The following is a 20,535-nucleotide window of genomic DNA, read 5'->3' on the forward strand; positions in this document are numbered from 1 at the left end:
AATCTTTTGCACATTTTAGCTAAAACCTTTTTTTCTTCTTTAATTAAAATAATTGGAAGTACATAATTGCACCTTGGAACACTTGGATCTTACACAAAATACCAAAGACAACCGCTACAACCTCTCTAGAAAAGTTTAAACATGACCATGCTTAAACTTCTTCTTTCCTAAAAAAACTTCCCCAGCCAGCTATTTCAGGAAGCAGAATCTCCCAGTCATCTGGGGAACTCGAGCCAAAAGTGGAGCACTTGAATTTGGATGCTGGTCTACAGCTTCCCGATTCCGTGAGAACTTGTTCTTATTAAAATTCCACTGTGGTTTGCTCTAAAGCGTGACTCACGCCTTGTTCGTCCAGCTTGAGCAGCTGCTCTGTGACTTTGGGGGTGCTGAGAGCCAAACGCAGACATGACATGTTCAGCTCGGGCAGCACGAACTCCAGCACCTCCTTCAGTGGCAGACCTCGCACTGTCCCGTGCTTGGCTGTGGCGGGCACAGCGTCCTCTGGGACGGAGCCTCGCAGTGTCACCATCTAGAGCAAAGACAAAAAAAAATCAAAGAGCAAATTTAAGAACAAGAGAGAGAGAGAGAGAGAGAGAGAGAGAGGAAATTAAGGAAATGTTACGGCGAGATTAAATATATCGATAACACCAATATTCATTTTCAAGCCTACAGTACGTGCGAGTTGGAGAGCTGATGAGTTGTTGCATCCACAGTGTGGCATCGTTTCCCCACATGAGCTTCTTCAGGATGTGACGGAGGAGAAACACGTAACACATAGTATTCACCCAAACCTCCTGGGCCTTACTGGTCCTTTCATTCATTTTCTACTCTACTGTAATTACATGAATGAGTGTGTGAGGCTCTAAAAGCTGTGCTGGGGCTCGGACACAATGCTATTGATTCAGGTCGCATGGACGAGTCACATGGGGTGACATGCTGTGCTGGGGATGTTTGTCTTGACACTCATACACACAGCTACTCATACTGCTATTAGCAGTTATACGGGGATGCTCATGCTTAGGTTATATCCAAAGCAGAGAAACAGTTATGGCAGCCGAGTCGCTGCATGTTAACGTGTTCGTCGTGCTATTCATGTCTTTAATATGTTTGCGGTGGATTGCTAACTGCGTTTCGCGCCAAGTAATGGTGTGCGCCTGAGAAACTGCTGAGTTGTGCTGGCGCTACGCCGCTCTGCTTGGTTTAGCCGGATTACATGGCTGCCTGGACGCATCACATTCACCCGGCCTGCACAATGCAGAGGCTTCGGGTTCTCACACAGACGTGCACTCCTTATGTAACACTACTCGGTCTTTCCGGATTTACCTCGGCCTCAACTTGAAAGCAGCGCCGGTACGTTGGGGAAGTCCTGAGCCCTGTTTCAGACGGATTCCAGTGAGCACGAACAACGGCGCGATCCAGTTTCAGAAACACACGGGAGGATTAAACGCACACGCAAAGGTGACAGATGAGAAGAGGACGTGTGTACTAGGGGTTGTAATTTTTTATTACTTTGTTAGATCAGGAATTCAAAGAAAGCACTTTTCTACAGTGAAAGCAGAAACTAAATCTCAACCTCAATAATCTCAATATAAATGACATTTCCAGACCTATGCTTTTTTTTTTTTTTAGAAATTCAACAAAAAATAAAAAAGTAATACATTGGTGCACAAATGTGCAAAACCTGTACGTCTGAATTTTTCAGTCTTAAAAATACACTCATGTAGCTGAAATGGTTGATTTTGGAACCGAGAGTGATGGAAGCTCCTTATACAGTAGTTTTCTAAAGCGAATGAGACTCTTTGAGCCTGCGCACCGGTTGCGTGCCATTGGTTAGTGATGCGTAAACACATGGCTCCGAAAGTGTTCTTTTGCACAATGACAACGGAATCTGGTCTAGCTGCATTGCAAGGATATTAATTACTTTTATTTAGTGTCAAAGGACAATATAAATAGCTGTAAGTTGAATTCCTTCAGAAGATGAGCACTCCTCAAAGTTGTATGATAGAATCTGAGGCTATAGGGACAAAGCTGTCTAAACTAACCTCCTCAACACTGCTGCCACCATGACCTCCACAAAGCAGAAGTTAGAGGTGTTGAGTGTGCAGCACTAAGGGGACTCGGTCACAATGTCTGTGTAAGTGCGAGCGTGTAAATGAACGAGGTCGGAGGGCACCTGGAGAAGAAGCAAGTGAGGGGAAAATCCACACATGATTGCACACATTTTGCTTCGATACACACCTCGCTGGTACGGAAGATTATACGATATTGGTATTGGTCCTTCAGATCTTTGGTGTCGTCCAGTTTCTCTCTGCGGATGCTCAGGGCCACAGGCCCCAATTTCTCATCTGTTCCAAAATAGTTCCAGTGCTCTGGGAACAGAGAGAAAGAAAAAGAGTGAGCAAAAGAGAGAGAAAGAGAGAGAGCAAAAGTGAGCAAGAGAGATAGAGGACGAGAGAGAGAGTGTGTGTGTGTGTGTGTGTGTAAGAGAGAGACAGAGAGAGAGAACCGAAGAAAAAAGGATGTTTATAAAAGACTGACGAGAACAATGCAAAAAAGTTGAAAGTGAAAGAAAACTTTCAAAACAATATCTAGCCAGTGTAATTTACCATGAATTCATGTTAGTGTTTTTATACCACGCTGCTGCTGAATTCTCAAATCTGATTGGTCAAATCATAAAAACATCTTAATGCACTAATATAATGTTCTAAGATGTTATTGTTATTGTATTGTAAAAAAAAAAAAAAAAAAACATGTAATCGCTGACCTGCTGAAACTTTCTATAAGGACTGTTTAACATTTTATGAAGGGAGTCTCCATTTTCCACCATGTTACCATGTGGTTTCTCGGTTAACTTTAGTAAGTAAGATGAAAAGAGAAGCTGGTGATGGAATGACGTATGGGATGACAGGAGGAACTAACTTATACCCTGGACCTTCCATAAACGGATAAAAAGCATGATTAATAAAAAAATTATAAAATAAAAAAATGCAATGGCTGTAAATGTTCTGTGATAAGAGGAACAGACTTCAGGATGTGATGTTGTGGGGAATTAATCAACTTTGGGGTGGTCACTGTGACTTCGAGTTTGCATCACACATCCTCGTTCATTATATTCCTATAACAGTATGTTGTTTTTTCGCTCCTGGCATAAATGTGAGTCAGCGAGGCCAAAGGAAGTGGGTCTCATACTCCAAAGTGACTTGCGGTCCAGGAAACAAAGTTAATAAAAGAATCAGACGGATGAATTGACAGAGAGGGTAAAGGAGAGAGAGAGAGAGAAAGAGAGAGAGAGAGATCAGGGCAGAATGACTCAACTTGAGAAGGTCATGTTTAGTTGAGTGGTATTAATATCCTTCTAGTGTAAAATGGCTTTGTTAAGAGCATTCCTAAGCAATGCGACATTGTTGACAAAGCACTCGGCACAAAAGCACAAAGATACAGTGACCTTAAACAAAGGTATAATGTGTAACAAGCATAACGAGAACCGAGATACAGAAAGCACATTCACTTAACGTTTTTGCGCTATGGGTTTAAGTCCTAGTGTCTTAAATGGCAGCAATGAGACGTCTTTCATCCCAAGGTTGTGAATCAGGATATGATGCTGTGCTGGAGTTTTATAAGGAACACCAGGACATCGGAGATGAGTGAGCGGATATGAAATACCTAATTAAACCAAGGACATGAAGGACGAGGTCCTCCTTGGACTGGCACTGCCTAGACAGCGGTGTACTGCTGTGTGCCTGGCACATGCATGCATTCACAATCCAAACACACACACACACACACACACACACACACACACCTCAAAAATACACTCATTAACACAGTGACATACCGTACTGCTGACCAGGTGTGGCTACCTGCTGTCATTAAATAAACACTGAAAAATGCAACTACGTGAAAGATAATGACTTCATTTTAATGTGGATTTATGGCTTAGTAGAATTTTATCTTCAGTTACAACACAGTCTGTCTTTCCTGTTTTTAAGACTGATTTTAATAAAGCTCATTCATCGACAGCCTATTAGCTGTCTGTTAGCAGGGATCTACGGATCATTTTATTCCCCTAATGAGTACTAATATATGTTTTATGGTACTGGCTGAACAAAAGTACTGCATATTAATATTCAATCATTTAATCAATCAATCAATCAAGAGGTTTATGTTTCATAAACGTTTCAGGTGCCTTTTTAATAAAGGTGCCTTTAAATGAAATATAACTCCTGACTTTCGCAGACATCAGAAGCTCTAGTGCTTCAAAAAGCACAGGTACACTACCAGTCAAAAGTCTGGACTTTTCTTCCTCTTCTTTGTCTTTAGTCAAAAGTCTGGACATGCCTTCTAACTCAATGGTCTTTCCTGCTTTTAATTTCTTTCTACAGTGTAAAACAATGCTGAAGCCATCCAAAATATGCAATAATCTCTTTTGAACAATTGATTTTGAGCTAAGTGAGTTGAGACATTGGACACTGGTTCAGAAGGCCCCAGGTTCAAATACCCGGAGCACCAAGTTGTCCCTGTTGGGCCCAGTCAAGGCCCTTAACCCTCAACTGCTCAGTTGTATAGTGAGATAAAAATTTTAATCACGCAGGATAATCACGTCGGCCAAATGTCTAAATGTAAATAACAGCACTAATCTGAGGTGCTGTTTGTTAATTGGTGATTTCTGAGGCTGGTAACTCTAAGTCTTGCCTTCCTGGGATTGTCTTCATGAGAGCGAGTTTCATCATGGTGCTTGATGGGTTTTGCAAATGCACTTAACAATACCATCCTTGCAAGAACTATCTTTAACAACTCTTCTTTAACAATGTTGCTGTGATTACTTCATTTACTTAACGCCATGCGTGTTATTTCATAGTTTAAAAAAAATAATCTAGAAAGTAGAAAACAAATCCAAACGTGTGACTGGCAGCTTCTTTCTGTTACCCTACCCATTATCTCACCAACCCAGCGCTTTAAGAGCTGACTTTTAGAGAACCCACTATCAGCAAGGTTTCAGCTAACGTAGTTAAACAGTGACAATTAAGTTATTTTTGGAGCGCGCGGTTGGAGAAGTTTACAACACTGGCATTTAAGACCCCCAGATGGATTAACATTTGGAAGGCAGATGTACGTCTAGTATTTTTAAAAAGCAGCTACTGTGAGTGTGACTGCAGGGCTCCCAGTACATACATCTGACTATTTTTAAAGTTGTTTTATTAACTTAAGATGAGACCTGCTCAAGAGTACGATACTGTATGTAGAACTGGGTAGATTTGTAAAAAAAATTTAATGTACTTAATATCCCTTCCCCTAATTCCACCTCAAACATTTAGTGTCATTTGCTTAGTTAATAGGTTTCGCACAGGAGCTAAAATGTCACTGGTAATGAAAGAAGGCTTAAAGATGTCCATTTAGCATTGTTAAGTGAGTGTATTAAAAAAAAAAAAACCTCTTGAAATAGTCCATAAAATGTTGAAGCTCTAAGATATTAACTGTATATAACCAAGAGAGGTTACAAGCGTGTCTGCACTCTATACCTTTTCCGTGGAAGTATTCACGGTAGTAACGTGCTCCCAGGTCGACGTGCTCTATGCAGTGGTGCTGCATTCTCTCTATGCGTGTTGCCTGCTCGTCTAGCCCCACCTCCAACACGGCCATGCTGGCGTTGGTACAGCGCATACGCAGCCTGCCATCCCCGTGCTCCGCCCACGAGCTCAGGAAGCTCACGTTGCGCTCGCCGTAACTTCCGGTCTCGTTCACAAAGTTGGGGCAGGTGAGCAGGAGCTGTTGCTGAGGACCCGAACTTGAGCTGTCCGGTCCTGCTGAGTCCAAGACTTCTACGTCCAAGGTAGATCCCTCCGTTAGCAAACTTAAATCGTCCGTACTAGAAAAGGAGGGTTCGGCTCCGCCCAGAACCGTCACGGCCAACGAGACGGCGGTTGATGCCGAAGAAGCCCCTGTGGCCGTGTTCCGTCTTTGGGCTGCGTAGCTGCGCTGGGCGGCGGCCTCGTGAAGGTCAAACAAGAGGCTCTGGGCGTCATAGTGCGCAAAGCTATGTACGCACAACCATGGTTTGAGCGAAGACTCCGACTGTCGTGCTTCCTCGCAGTCGGCGCGCGATGCTTCGGGATCCCCCTTGTTGGCGCTGCGAAGCTTCCGGAACAGGGACGCAGTCCCGAGGGACGATTCTGTGCCACCGCTCTTTTTCCGTACGCGGCTCTCAGGGCGGTCTTCGGAGCGTGGGATGGAGGGGGCGGGAGAAGGGGACGGGATAAGTGAGGATTCGGCTCGCAGTAGTTCTCCCAGTCTAGCGGGGGCGTCGCTGCGTTGGTCTGGCATCTCCTGCTGGAACTGACTGAGCATGTCGAAGAAGCTCTCTTCAGGCACAGCCTGAACGTTGATCGAGGACGTGCTGCCGTAGACCCGGAACAGACGAGCGTCCACTTCGGTTTCGTCCTGCTCGCTCAGTGTGATTTCGCTGCTAGAGCGCTGCCGGAGCAGCGTGAATCCCGGGATCCGGAAACGTGCCGGAGAACCCGGGATGTCCCTTAGAGTTCTTCCATCTCGAAACTCTGCGTCTTTGCTGCGTCGTAGCTGGGGCACTCTCGCCCTAACCCCTCGGTTAAACCCGCCACCGACGCTCTCTGATGTGATACCCTGCCCGTTTTCCAGCAGCGATTCTCGAGACTGCTCCCGCCTTGGGGGCCAGTCGGCGATGCGAGCTCGCACGCCCATTTTGGGCACGGAGACGCGGGATAAGTTGGCATCGGCTGGGGAGGTGTGGCCGTTGTGGAGCGGCAGGTGCAGCTGTACCGGGGGTAGGAGGGGCTGAGAGAGAGGGCCAGGGTCTCTGAACATGTTTATGGTACCAGGTGCAGTATCAGGGCCGTAAAACGGGGCAAAGGGGGCGATGGGAAAGGCTGTAGGGAAGAGAGCATCCCGAGCTGAGAGGAGCAAGCAGGGGCTCCACGCGCTGGCTTTGTCCTCTGCTTCCTATGCACATATTGTTTGAGTGGGGCAGGACCACGCCTCCCCAGGTAGAGCTTGATGAGTCACAGTGACGTAGGCAAAGGAGCAGCGGTCACTTCCGGCACAGACCTGCAAAACATATATATATATATATTTATTTAAAAAAACACACAAAAAACAATAAGTTGGTTTGCATGGCTAGAAACACATGACAAAATTTATATTGGATTTATCCTTTGAATAGTGTAAGAAAAAAAACACTGCTTCAGGAAACTACTGGAAAACGAATGAATAAAGCTAAATAAAGACTTAAACGGCCAATTAAAATCACTTTTTCTTTTGCTGTGCTCAGGACATTACCATTTTTCCATGGTAAGGATTTAAAGACTCATTTACTTTACATATCCCTTTATTTAAAAAAAAAAAAAAAAAAAAATTCCCGGCTAAACTATCGTGCTGTAATAGCATTAGGAAGATCTGCTGTTTCTCCACAGAAGAATAGGCTGAAGCTAAAAATGGAAAGAGAAAGCTTTAAAAACCTCGCTTAAAGAGAGGAAGTGAATGACAGGAAAGGATTTCGAAAGCCAGATTTTGTCTCATGCATTTAGGCTAAATCTCTCGTTTCCTCTCCTGGCACAAATATCATTATCATTAACAGCAGCCTAAAAAAACAAAAACAAAAAAACACATGGCTCTATCTATAGTCTATCTCTTGCTCTTTATAGAGTTGGACAAAAGCGTGTAGTGCCTTAAAAAAATCTGAACGAGTCCAGAGGTGGCTATGTTCTGCGTTGGTCTCACAGGTGTCAGAAATCTTTAGAAAGTTTAGTGTTGAGCGTTGAAGTGGCTCAATGGGGCTTATCCTTAGCCAGCTGCTTTCTAAACCCAAGAGAATGTGCACCGGTCTCGTCAGGCTGGTGAGGTATGCAAAGGTGCTGACAGATTTAGCACCATGTGAATAACAGCGTGCAGCTCATGTAACCGTGGTGACATGACGGGAGCTTTTCAGCGTGCTCAAGCACCTGGCGATTACTAAACTTAATCTAAACGCCAGATTAGCAGGCAGAACAGGAATCGTATAAAATGCAAAGCCGGCTGTAATCACTGCGGTGTGTCCTCTGCCCATTTTTTATTTTTTATTTTTTAAACAACCTGCCCTGGGGAGACTGGACATGACTCAAAGAAAGTGTTGGAATGATTTATAAGGAATGAAAGGAATCCCGTTTTCTTTTTCATAGGTATAAATAGACAAGACAGAATAAGAGAGACAGGATGGAGAGATTTCAGAGAGTTGTTATAGAGGAGTTAAAAGTGACAGAGCGAAGAAGGGGAAAGAGAGAAAGAGAGAGAGAGACAGGATCTGAGTCATCGTGACGGGCTTTAATATTGAAGTCAGACGGGATCGGGCATCAGTGAATCGCTGCTGCTATAAAAAGCTCGCTCAGCATCGCCTGTTCCTTCTGTTTAACCTCGGTTGCTTTTCTTTTCATCTTTCCGTTCTCGCTCCCTCTACTTGATAAGCTTTTAGCGTGGGCCTTTGGTTTTCTCATCAAGAGAAAAAAAACAGCAATTTGGAAACGCAAGTTAACCTAATCTGCATGTCTTTGGACTGTGGGAGGAAACCAGAGCACCAGGGGGAAACCCACCAAGCACGGCGAGAACATGCACGCGACAGCAATCAAACCACAATTAAATTGTACCAAATTAAATAAAAGTACTATAAAGTTATTCATAATTTATTTATTTATCCACCCTCTGTAGTGTTAAATCATCGTAGATTATTTTTTTATATATATATTTAGGTAATACCTTATTTTAAAATCATCAACAGAATAAATTTTGGGATTTTTATTGTAAGAAGAAAAACAAGAGACACACCTGTCCTGCTTTCCACGAGACCAAGGTTAGGTTAATTCACAGGTCAAAGTTTACTTAGATAAGTCGTCGCCAAGCGTTTGCTCTCTGCACCTAACAAATCTGTTACTTCCTGTTTTCTTTGCTCTTCAGTAAACCGTCTTTACCAGGAGGGAATTTTATGTGCTCTGATAAATACACAGACAGGTGCTCTTTGTATCACTCGCTGTAGCTGAACTCTAGATGTTGGCACAAATGACTTATGAGTCACTGGGTGTCTGCCATCAAATACAAAAGACCTGTCTCTTCAACAAACACTTATTTAATTTATAACTTAAAATAAAAAATAAAAAAAAAATCCCCAGACTTGTGTGTTTTCACATCTTCTTGTACTAACACAGTTTTAGCTTGAAGGAATTCTTGGACTCTGACCTACTGTAGCATGAGGATTTATTTTGGACAGGAGCTACAAATCACCTCAACCTGGATGAGTGTCTAATGCTATAAAAATGCTGCAGCTCTAAAAGTAATGTAAATTCTTCACATGATCAGAATCATGTGATTGGCTTCACGGGGAATGTTAAATTCTTTCATATACTATACACACAAATATTGAGCTACTCGAAGAGCTCTTTATGTTGCTCTCCCTCCCTTATACAGCAGGACTCTTATGGTTTTTAAAAATGTCCACAATACACTAGGGGTAAACAATACTGTTAAGTCTTACAGGAACTGATCTAATGTCTGTTGATGTCTGTTTTTCGGAGCATTACAACTTTCAAATCATCCATTAGCATGGAAGAAAAAAAAAACAACAAAACAAAAACACTTTTAGCCACTTAATGACTCTCAATTCCGTTTATTTTACAACAGCTATCGAAAAACACACCAGGTCAATTGATTCTGCTTCAGAGAGCATGTGCTGTGGCTCTCATTTTCTGAATGCTCAGAGCTATACGGCTGCCGGCAACAGGCACTCTCTTACACCCTAGGCCGGCACGGAGGCGAGGAAGGAGGCGGCGATGTCTCGTTATCTCTGTTTAAGAGGGACTGTGACCTCCGACAAGGTCATCCTGGGGAAGAAAGCACAAAGCTCTTCCTCCTGGATTTGGCACTGTCGCGCCACATTACAACAACAGCTGCCGAGAGCGGAAGAAAGAGCTCTTTCTCTTTCCTTTTTCTCTTCTCACACTTGCTACGACTCCCTCTTCATTCAACGTTTGAGAAGCTTGACTGTGTGTGTTGAGTGCAACTGATTAATTGTGTTAGCTGTACTATAGCCAAAAAAAAACAACCCAAACAAAAACAAGCTAAACATGTTACGGTGGCACAAACATAAAGGCTACTGTATTTGGTCACAAAAAAAAAAATAGTAAAAAATTTTTTTTTCCCTTCCCTTTTTTGTGAATGGTCTAAATATCAACATGATATGAGCACTTTGTTCATCTTTCGGTGCAAACAGTGCAATATTTTACAGGCGTGTTAAAAAAAAACAATCCAAGTACTAGAATGATATTATAATGCATGAACGCTATCAAATGTTCATTCTCATACGTAAACCAAAGTTATCTGAATAGTTTATATTTTACAAACAAACTAATACAAACAAGTATCTGTAGATTAAGAAATAAGAGAAAGCTGAACAGGACCAGCTTAATAGCGGACCCAGGAAAACAATATCCACCAGAATTAGGGGGCAAAGACATGTTGGACAATTAGGATAACCTTTTGTCTTGTGTTGGACTTAACTTGGTAACTCAGAATTATAGATCTTTGGTTAAAAAACAAAACAAATGCCTCCTCAACTTGGAATTATGTACATTTGTGTTTTTTACTCACACAAACTCTCCTTTGCAGTCCTGAAACCCCACCCATCCAGGCCAAAAAACAACATTGATACTAGAACTCATACTGTAGTTCAATTATATACGCATGTACATTGTTTCACTAGGTCAATTATTTAGGACAAAGATAATAAAAAGTATCCCAATGTTTATTATTATTATTATTATTTAATTCAATATTATTTAAAAGAAGATGAGTAACTTCATAGTGGGAATGCTAACGTTCCATGACCACGTAGTTTAGTTGTGATGACATTGTGATTACATTCATCATCACAACAAAGTTGTTCTTGAAAGTTAGAAGTTAGACTTTGACCTCGGAAGGAGCTTTAAGTTTTTATTTGGAGCATTTATCCAGAGTATTCATTTGCACAACATCCGACTACAACCATGGTCCCATAAGCTTCTAACAGGGTTCAGGCTTCCGATGAGATTTTGGGATGGCCACAACAGCTTCCTGCACATATGTCCGCTTTAACAGATCTCACACGTTAGGCAGTTTTGTTTTTATCCTTTTTTCGGATGCTCTCCAATTTTGGCAAATTGCTGTTGACCGGTATTTTGTGGGACACATCGTTATGTACGTGCAGTTACTAATGTTAACATCATGTTCCTTAGTGGTGCGGCAGTGGTGCAGGCAGTGCTCTCACTGCAGCAACTGGAGTTTAAATCCTGCTCATTATATCGGTTTTAATCTTGCTTTGAAGTTTTTTACAATACTGTATTAAGGGCAGTTGTTTAACCTTCTCATCGTCATGGAGACAATGCTGTTCTGATGTAGTTTAATCGCAATAATTCAAAACAACTTTCATAAATAACCGCATACTGGTGTTGTCCCAATGTCCATAACATCACCAAAAAGTAAAAAAAAAAAAAATCCAGCCTCATAATACATGTTAAGTTAACAATATAGTACTGAATATATATTGCTTTAAGCGTTTCTTAAATTCTTCAAGTAATTCTGGAGTCACCAGGCCCCTGACCAGGATATTCAGTAAGTGCTTACTGAATATGAATCAATGTGTCAAATAAGTTCATGCAACCAAACACGGTCATCTGAAGTCTTTAAAGATTCAGTTCCTGAAAAAGACTTTCCCAGACAGACAGACTGACAGACAGACAGACAAACATGTCTTGGCTCCGTTTGACCACGTTTAATGTTTCAGGAAAGAACAGCACCGCTCCTTTAAGACAAGTTTTCACCCAACTGAGACAAAAAATTTCTCGCCTACTCACTAGTCTCACCTGCTTTAGACTGCGACCACACACGGCACAATTAACGTTAATGATGGCAATTACATCATCTTAGTCATGACTGATGTCTGGCGACAAAGACGTGATGAGTTCATTTCATAAGTTCAATGCGATGACACACCGAGCACTTCATTTCATACACACGATAGACAAAACATTCGATCACATGTACGACAGTAACGATGATTCACTTCGAGTGCAGGTCTGCTTTTGTTATCCACTCTTAAATGACTTGTGTTTACAGCAAGATCGTTTTTTACTTCCTTGTCCGACACATACTTTTTTCATTCTCCTCAACAGCAGGAGCTTGTATGAGTCTGTGTTTATGATCTGGAGACACGCACACATGTACGGCCCACACACAAGGTATTACACGAGGTTCAACTGCTGAGCTGTCGATCATACACCTGCCTCTGTGTTTCCTGTCACTTCATTTTTGAAGCTTCTGGTCATGTCAGCTGTCTCAGTTTATCAAACCAGAGTTAATGGAAGAGCTTAGAAAAGGAGGAGACCCTACTGTAGCTTATAGCATTTTCTACAAGCACAAACAAATGTTTTTTTTTTTTGTTTTTTTTTTAAATGACACCCAAGGCTGGATCTGATCCAAACTAAATACATGACAGTGCTAATTGATATGTGTGTGTGTCAATGTTAATGACTTGGAATAACTTTTTTTTTCATGTCTTATGTGCCTGAAAAGACTGCATTTTTATTTTAACAAACTATAAAAACAAATACAGAAATATAAGTAATTTCTGTCATTTAACTGGAAAACGGCTATATAATAAAAAGCAACATCTTTGTTTTTGTTTGTTGCATCAGCATAAGATAGGGATAAACATTTAATATAATAATATCCAGATTTTTTTTATTCCTGTAAAGCTGACTTGTGACAATTTTAAAAAAAAAAAAAAAAAAAAAAAAAGCTCTACTACACCAATAAACTGAACAGAAGATAGAGCTAAGCGGTGGAGTGTCTTTGCTTAAGGATATATATATATATATATACATTCATACACACACACACACACACCTCTGCTATCTTCCAGGAGCAAATTTAACAAACATAGCCGAAAGAGCAGTCAATCTGTCTAAAACCTTTCGAGCCAAATGAGAGATTTCTCACAGAGCAAATTAAAGCTGTGAATCACTAAGGTTTATTTTTAGTTTTGTTTGGCGTATTATGAAATACCACAATCATCTAATAGTCACTAAAATGCTGTGTAACTTGTGCTGTTGATGGTTTAACCGTCATGTGGAGCCAGAAAACCAGAAAGAAAGGATTACAGTACCACTTTGTGTGAGGCATGACTATGGGGTAAGGTAACTGTCAAAAAAGACGTGCGTGTACTAATAAACATTTGCACATATTAGAATAAGGTTGTGCGAAAATGTGGTTTAGTAAACTCTCATGTAAGTCAAATCCTACATAAAATATGTAGAAAAAGTATATCACAACACAATGTGAGATATATAAGCGATTTTTCTGATTTTCTTTGTTGCACTCTCCTCATCTGCCATTTTGCTGACTCCAAGTCAAACATAGTACAAACTAAGGTTTATTCATACACATCTTTTTTGACAGCTACCTTACCCCATACATGACATATAAACAAACACTACAAGTTATCCAGCATTTTAATGTTTATTAGATGATTTTAGTAAAACTTCAAAACCGATATGAAGTATAGCTTCTTAAAATAAATCAGTAAACATTAAACAGTAAACATTAGTTCTATTGAATTGTGTAGAATCGAATCAACAATTTAAGTACGATTCACAGCTATAGATTTAAACTCACTCTGAAACCAAGTACTACCCAAGTATATTATTACAGACAATATTGAAATAAAAACATGACACATCCACACAGATTATGGATTTTTAACTTGACTATCAAGATTACAGTTATGATCAAAGTAACTGTTTTGCATTTAAGGTACGACCTTGTTCACTTATACAAAATCTGTACCACGTCTGTCATAACTGCAAACGCCGTCTCTGGAGTACATAAAGCCTGGGATAGAGTTTTCTCTCGCATATACTAATATAAAATCATGTGTGACATTTTTCTGTCAGATCCACTAATGTGTCAAGTATGTCATAAATGTAATTGACTGATTGGCCAGGTTAACCTGAGATGTTACTTGTGATTTTTAAGGACGTTAATAGCAGGATCTTAAGAATCAAATTCAGAGTTGTGTGCTCAATGAGTCGACTCTATCGGAAAAAAAAAAATTTGGTATCTGATTTCTTATTACAAACAGAAAAAAAGTAAACGATTCCTAGTTTCTTAATCCTTTGCTGGGTACCAGCGCATCTGGCAGAACTAAGGTCACCTGACCTCTAACACGGAACATATGTTGGGTTGTGCTAATCGCTTTAGTGTTGCCTACGTGTCAGCATGGATCATCATTAAGTTTTATTTGCAAATGTTTTTAAAAGGGCCAGCAGACACCCTGTGGAGGAGTTTAAAACGGATTACACAAGTACCTTGATTGATGAGGCTTAATTAAAGAACAAAAAATTGACGCTAATTTTATTGTACACCGACTCAGCAGCAGCAGCGGAGAAATTAAAATATATATAAATATATAAATTTACATAATTTCGTAGTTTAACAATATAGCCAATTCTCGCTTAAATGATCTAAAATTTCAACAAGATGTATAAAAACTAAGTTTAATGTTTTAAAATGTTTTCAAAATTTGGAGGGAAAAAAAATCCCTGCGTTACAGTTAAGCACATAAGAGACTCGCCGAAAGTGAATGTGTTGGAGCTGGACTACTGACTTTGTCTTGACGTTTGTAAAGCTTCGTGAAATTGGTTATAAAATCTATATCCGTTTAAATACGTTGTTGGAATTTTTATAAAATAAGCCTTAAATCTTATTAGATTTCGTGTAAACATGTAGTCACGCAGATATTCATATTTCAAATGATGTCATGTTTTGGAACAAAAAATTTTAATCCTGATTTTACAGAAAAAGCACTAAAATTTTCATTGTGTGCGGTAATCAGGTACATTGTTTCTGTGTGCATGTGGAAATAACATCCACTGCCTGGCCAAGCAAAGAAAACAACTAAGGAGATTTGAAATGACCGGGAATAGCTTATAAAACCTTTGGTATGACCTTTGGTCAAAGCCAGGAAGCATAATGCTAAACCATCAACTTCAATCATGAATAGAGATCACTCACTTGGTGAAGTTGCATGGTAAAAAAAATCAATTAAAATAAAAACCATAGAGAAAGAGTAAGAATGGAAGCACATGAAGCGATGCACCCATCATGCATAGTGGCCACTGCACAAGCCTCTGGAGACGGTGTTATGTTGTTTGGGTTGCTCAAATGATCCGGTTATCATCACATCAATGGAGTTTTTCCTCCCCTTATGTCACAACATATTTCAGGACTCAAACTGTGGATTGGGGAATGAGAAATCATTTTCACCCATGAACTGGCCACAACATTGTGTACTGTAATCAAAACTGAAGGTGACTCAATGACATCTTAAAGAGTGGGATTTTTTTTTTACTTAAGTCAAGCAGTGTATACATAATACCAATATTCAACCACAGCTGGGGTTCACCAGTAGCTTTTTAATACATCACAGGTCTTATCTCTATCACGATATGGCGTTACAAATATCACGGTCGGCCTTGTATCTCATCAGGCCACACGCAGGGTGTGGGAAAGCGAACAGCTCTGCAACAACAATATAAATCTCCAGAGCAGATACATGTCCTGGAATCTCATAAATACACACACTGCACACAAACTGCGCATTCTCTCCGATCGTCATGTCTCCCTCATCTTTCCCTCGTATTCGTCTTATAACACGACACGCCCCTGCAGCCCCAGATAAAGCTGCTGAACTAAACCACCTTTCAGCTCCATCTTTAAAAATATATATTTTTACAGTGCATTTTAATGGCAAAGCATATTTACTCTGAATGCGAATGTGCCGTTTATGCGAATAATCTCTCTGTCGAGGCCGGAAAAAAACAAAAAACAGATAGCTAGAAACAATGAGTTGTTTTTCCTTCTTCGGAAGTGTTGGAACCTGAAACGGGAGCTCGTCTAAACACAAACATCATACCTGCAGGTCGAGACGTGCCTCAATCGGGACAGACAGATTAGCCGGGATAACACGAGAGAGAGAGCGCAAACACTGCACCAAAGAGCTAAACTTACCGAAACCGTCTCTGAACTTTTCACATAGCTTGCACTTCCGTAATTAACCATGAAACCCAAACTAACCTTTAGATAAATCCCAAGCGAGACAAGAAACAACAGTAAACCCTTGATGATTCCTTGGGAGATTACGTATAAAGAGCAAAATAGTTTGTGCTCTATTCGGAAGGGGTGGGACTTCCTGTCAATCAATCATAGCCACACTAGCTAACCATATGCCTCTGTGAGCTAATGTACAGTATGAGGAAGAGGGTGGATAGCACTCTTGTCCGAGTCTGTGCGAGTTTGCCTTGAGAAAAAGAGAAAGAAATTTTTTTTGCATCATACTGACTTTTGGTCTAAATTTATGAATAACATGCTCACTTATGTGAACCTCGCTTTAGCTCATAAAAACTGACACTGCATTTTTTTTTTTTGAAAGGAACGTGCAACTAATTTTAGTGAAGTGAAAAGTTCTTATGTATCCATCTGTTAGAAATGACATTTAGGAGACACTCTTTTGCTGTTTAGTCATGTAATTATTTACACAAGATTCTGATTCGTGTGGCTCACAAAGTATAATATTAGTAATAAAAAATCCAATCCATATCCAATATTGTTACTGAATACACACAGTCCCCAAAGCCAGCACCAGTATTTGGGTGTCGTTTTGACCCGATACTGCTTCCTCTTGGTGTTCCTAGTAAATCCCGTGTTTACCTGTTTTTCAGCTCGGATGAATTTCCTGTAAACGTTGCCGCAACTGTAGGTGAGCTGCAGGAAGTGGTGCCCCTGTGCTGAGAATTTTGTGTGTGTGTGTGCTCAGCATAGCGCCGGGGAGCAACCTCGACTCAACTAATTTGGCGTAAAGACGAGCACTGAATGCTGCATGTTTTAGTTTGTAACAGCTGTTTGGTTTTGAAAGAATATTAGACATTCGTTGCTATGGAAACGCTCTGCTGGAAGGCATGAGCTAGGGTATCAGTGTGCCGAGTTTCGCGGGCGTGAGTGACGTCTGACAGGCGAGACTGTTTCTACCGACTATTACAAAACGCGCACACACACACACACACGCACACACACACACACAGATGTAAAGATGTATATGAGACACAGCCAGAAACTTTTTTTCTTTCTAAAGCAACTTTCGCAGAGATGCGAGAGGACGCCTCATTAGAATACAAAACCGATTTGTCCTGCTTTGTCATTTATTACTCACGTGATGGATTTGAAGGAGATGGAATAATTACATTACCCCACCTCCCTGTGTAAAAATAATCCGATCTGTATGCTGCTTTAAAAAGGAAGCGAGTCAACTGCTGCTTTGGCTCGCTGGTGTTCTATTTGTTCTTCAACTAACCTTCAGTTTCTGTACCCTAACACTTCATCTGAGTTATTCACCATCGTGGATCCGATACGAACCGAAATAAATCAGGCTTTATTATTTATCCTGTATCTCGGCTTATCGGCTATACTCCACGTAAAAGGGGGTAGAGATTGTCTGAATGCAATCTGTAGCTTTCTTCCTTTAGGCAGGATTAGATTTGGAGCATGGCCACAGAAACTCCCTCCACACCTGAGTGAGGCACTGGAAAATATTTAGAGGACATTTCTGTCTTTAAGAAGCGCACGGTGGTGCTATATAACATATAGTTATGTGCGTGCGTGCGTGCGTGTGTGTGTGTGTGTTTTGAGGGCTGCGGTGCCTTTGGGCACCTCTGCACTGTGTCATCAGACAACAGAGTCGCAATAAATTTGATAAGTGTAAGCTGACAGCTGCTGTTTTTGTCTGTGTGTACTGGTAATGCCAAGCTAACCGGTTTTCTCTCCCTCACGCACGCATACACACACACACACACACACACACACACACACACACCCACACAGCTCATTCCTTGCAACATAACTCGTATAGGCGGAAATGATTAGGCTGTGCTATGTGCAACAGAAATAAATATTGATTGTGTGCCTTTCTCTCTTTCACAAACACACACACATCCTAAAAAGGAGGCTGGGATGCGACTGTCCACTACACACACACGCACACATGCACACACGCATACATCAATACTCATCAATTCAGCTCTAGTTGCTCCATTCACAACACAGGCTATGCTTTACCTTGCTCTGTGTGTGTGTGTGTGCGCGTGTGTGTGTGTGCATTTCACACATCCTTACATCATGTTTATCTGTACAGTAGTTACTGTGTTTCTCTCTTTACAAGTGCATGTGTTTGTTTATGTGTGTGTGTGTGTGTGTGTGTGCGTGTGAACCAGGTGATGAAGGTCCACTGTACTGATCTCCTGGCTGACAAAAAATTTACCATGGCAACACGTTTCAAACATGTTTTACCCAGAATGCCCTGATGCAGCACAGCAAGGACAGAGGGTAGGGATCCTGAGGTATCACACACACACACACACACACACACACACACACGCACACACACACACACCTCATCCTGATGGTTATGGTGCATTCAAAAGCAAAGCTCAAAGTAATTTTTTTTTTATGTTAAAAGTGAATTTGCTAACCAATAAAACTGTTGTAAAAAAACACTGTTGCTAGGCAACCAGGAAATACAGGTGCTGTCCATAAGCTAGCTGCTTGCTAATGCTTGAACAACTATCTGAAGTCGTGCATGCATAGTGCTTATTAAGAACTTCTAGTTTAAGTTTACATGTGGAACATGTGGCCGTTCATCCCAGGTTAAATAAAGCAGCCCTCTCACTCAAAGTGCACACAAGTGAACTGTAGCGTACATTAGTGCATTCCAGGAATTTAAGCAATTCGCCATGACAACGTGACACGAGCAGCCCATAATTAAACTCTGGGAAATGTGGTAATTAATCATTGCTTTTAGACAAACGAACAGAGTTTGACCTGGGTGTAATGAATGAGAAGAACCATCTTTGTGTGTGTCGGTGAAGGAGGCGTGGCTTATGTGCTGTCAGTCCTAATAAAGGACGTATGACTTATGTGCCTGTCAGTCTTATTAAAGGAGGCGTGGCCTCTGTGACTGTTAGACTTATTAAAGGAGGCTTACAAAAGTGTGGCTTATGTGCGTGTCAGTTTTAATATAGGAGGTGTGGCTTATGTGTGCGCATCAACCCTAATATAGGAGGTGTGGCTTATGTGCCAGTCAGTCGTAATAAAGGTATGGCTTGTGTGTACGTGTCAACCCTGATATAGGAGGTGTGGCTTATGTGCCAGTCAGTCGTAATAAATGAGGTGTGGCTTATGTGTGCGCGTCAACCCTAATATAGGAGGTGTGGCTTATGTGCCAGTCAGTCGTAATAAAGGAGGTGTGGCTTATGTGTGTGTGTCAACCCTAATATAGGAGGTGTGGCTTATGTGCCAATCTTAAAGGAGGGGGTGTGGCTTATGTGCCTGTCAGTCGTAATAAAGGAGGTGTGGTTTATGTGCGTGTCAACCCTAATATAGAAGGTGTGGCTTACATGCCGGCCAGTCTTAATAAAGGAAGCGTGTCCTCTGTGCCTGTCAGTTTTAGTGAATTCTACATTGTTAAACAATACTGAAAGTGTCCACAATACACAATCTCTTTTGAACAGTTAATACTGAGATGTATTAACTCACTTATTCCGCTGTGGCGACACCTTGCCGGGAGCAGCCGAAAGACCAACGATAACATTGAGCTGTAAAGCCTTCATAACGGCTCTAATCTGAGGTGCGGTTTGTTAATTTGGTATTTTCTGATCCTGATCTTCATTAGAGCTTTATCATGATGCTTGATGGCTAGTACACTTTACAATACTGTTCTTGCAGGAACTATTCAAGAACAGCCAACCTTCAAGTTTATAATTCCCTGTCTGAGTGTTTATTTAAGAGTGTGTCTCTGTGCATGTGTGCATGCGTGTGTGTGTGTGTGTGTAAGAGCATGTGTGCGTGTATACTGAATCACTGCAGGGAAGCGAAGGAGGACAGTCTTGCTTGCTCTTCTCTTATATGCTAATAAGGGGTGGGCCCCTGTTATGGGAATGAAGCACTCTAAGGGCCTCTGGTGTGTGTGTGTGTGTGTGCACGCATGTGTGTAATGGGAGGGGTCTTTCCAGGAAAAGAATAGGCTGATATCTGCAAAAATGACGCGAGTCTCTCATCTATCGATCACGTTCAGCATTAGCGTCTAATGTGAAATATAAATACAAAAAGCATTACAAAGCCAAGCGTACGTTTAGAAGACCGCACTAGATTGTATAAAAACAATCTCTTTCTCTCACACACACACAACAAACATCTTAACATGCCTTCTCTTCCTATGTACAGCATCACATCACATCACTTCACTTCAGTAAGCGTCTACAGAGTTCAGAGAAGGAATGTTAGCTCAGCTCTGAGGCATGACAGATCTTCAGAAGCCCATACTATAGATATGACTCACTTTGCCTTTAACAAAGACGTCCACACACGGCAGGCATGTGTGCAGCGTTGCTGGCGTCA

The 20,535-nt window shown here is 41.2% G+C and overlaps 1 protein-coding gene across 4 annotated transcripts in view; it reads right to left on the reverse strand.

Annotated features, from left to right (window-relative positions):
• The window catches only part of sipa1l3 (signal-induced proliferation-associated 1 like 3), a 95,623-nt gene that overhangs the window by 32,315 nt on the left and 42,773 nt on the right, over nucleotides 1–20,535 (reverse strand). For all 4 annotated transcript variants that reach the window (XM_053500199.1, XM_053500198.1, XM_053500201.1 and 1 more), the window contains exons 3-5: nucleotides 5,520–7,080; nucleotides 2,239–2,369; nucleotides 341–529 (exon numbers count right to left, since the gene is read on the reverse strand). In XM_053500199.1, coding sequence (XP_053356174.1) covers nucleotides 341–529; nucleotides 2,239–2,369; nucleotides 5,520–6,840 — 1,641 coding nt within the window. In that variant the 5' untranslated portion in view covers nucleotides 6,841–7,080. The remainder of the gene's footprint in view (nucleotides 1–340; nucleotides 530–2,238; nucleotides 2,370–5,519; nucleotides 7,081–20,535) is intronic.

Source organism: Clarias gariepinus, chromosome 7 (genome assembly GCF_024256425.1).
Source record: "Clarias gariepinus isolate MV-2021 ecotype Netherlands chromosome 7, CGAR_prim_01v2, whole genome shotgun sequence".
In the NCBI taxonomy this organism is placed as follows: domain Eukaryota; kingdom Metazoa; phylum Chordata; class Actinopteri; order Siluriformes; family Clariidae; genus Clarias; species Clarias gariepinus.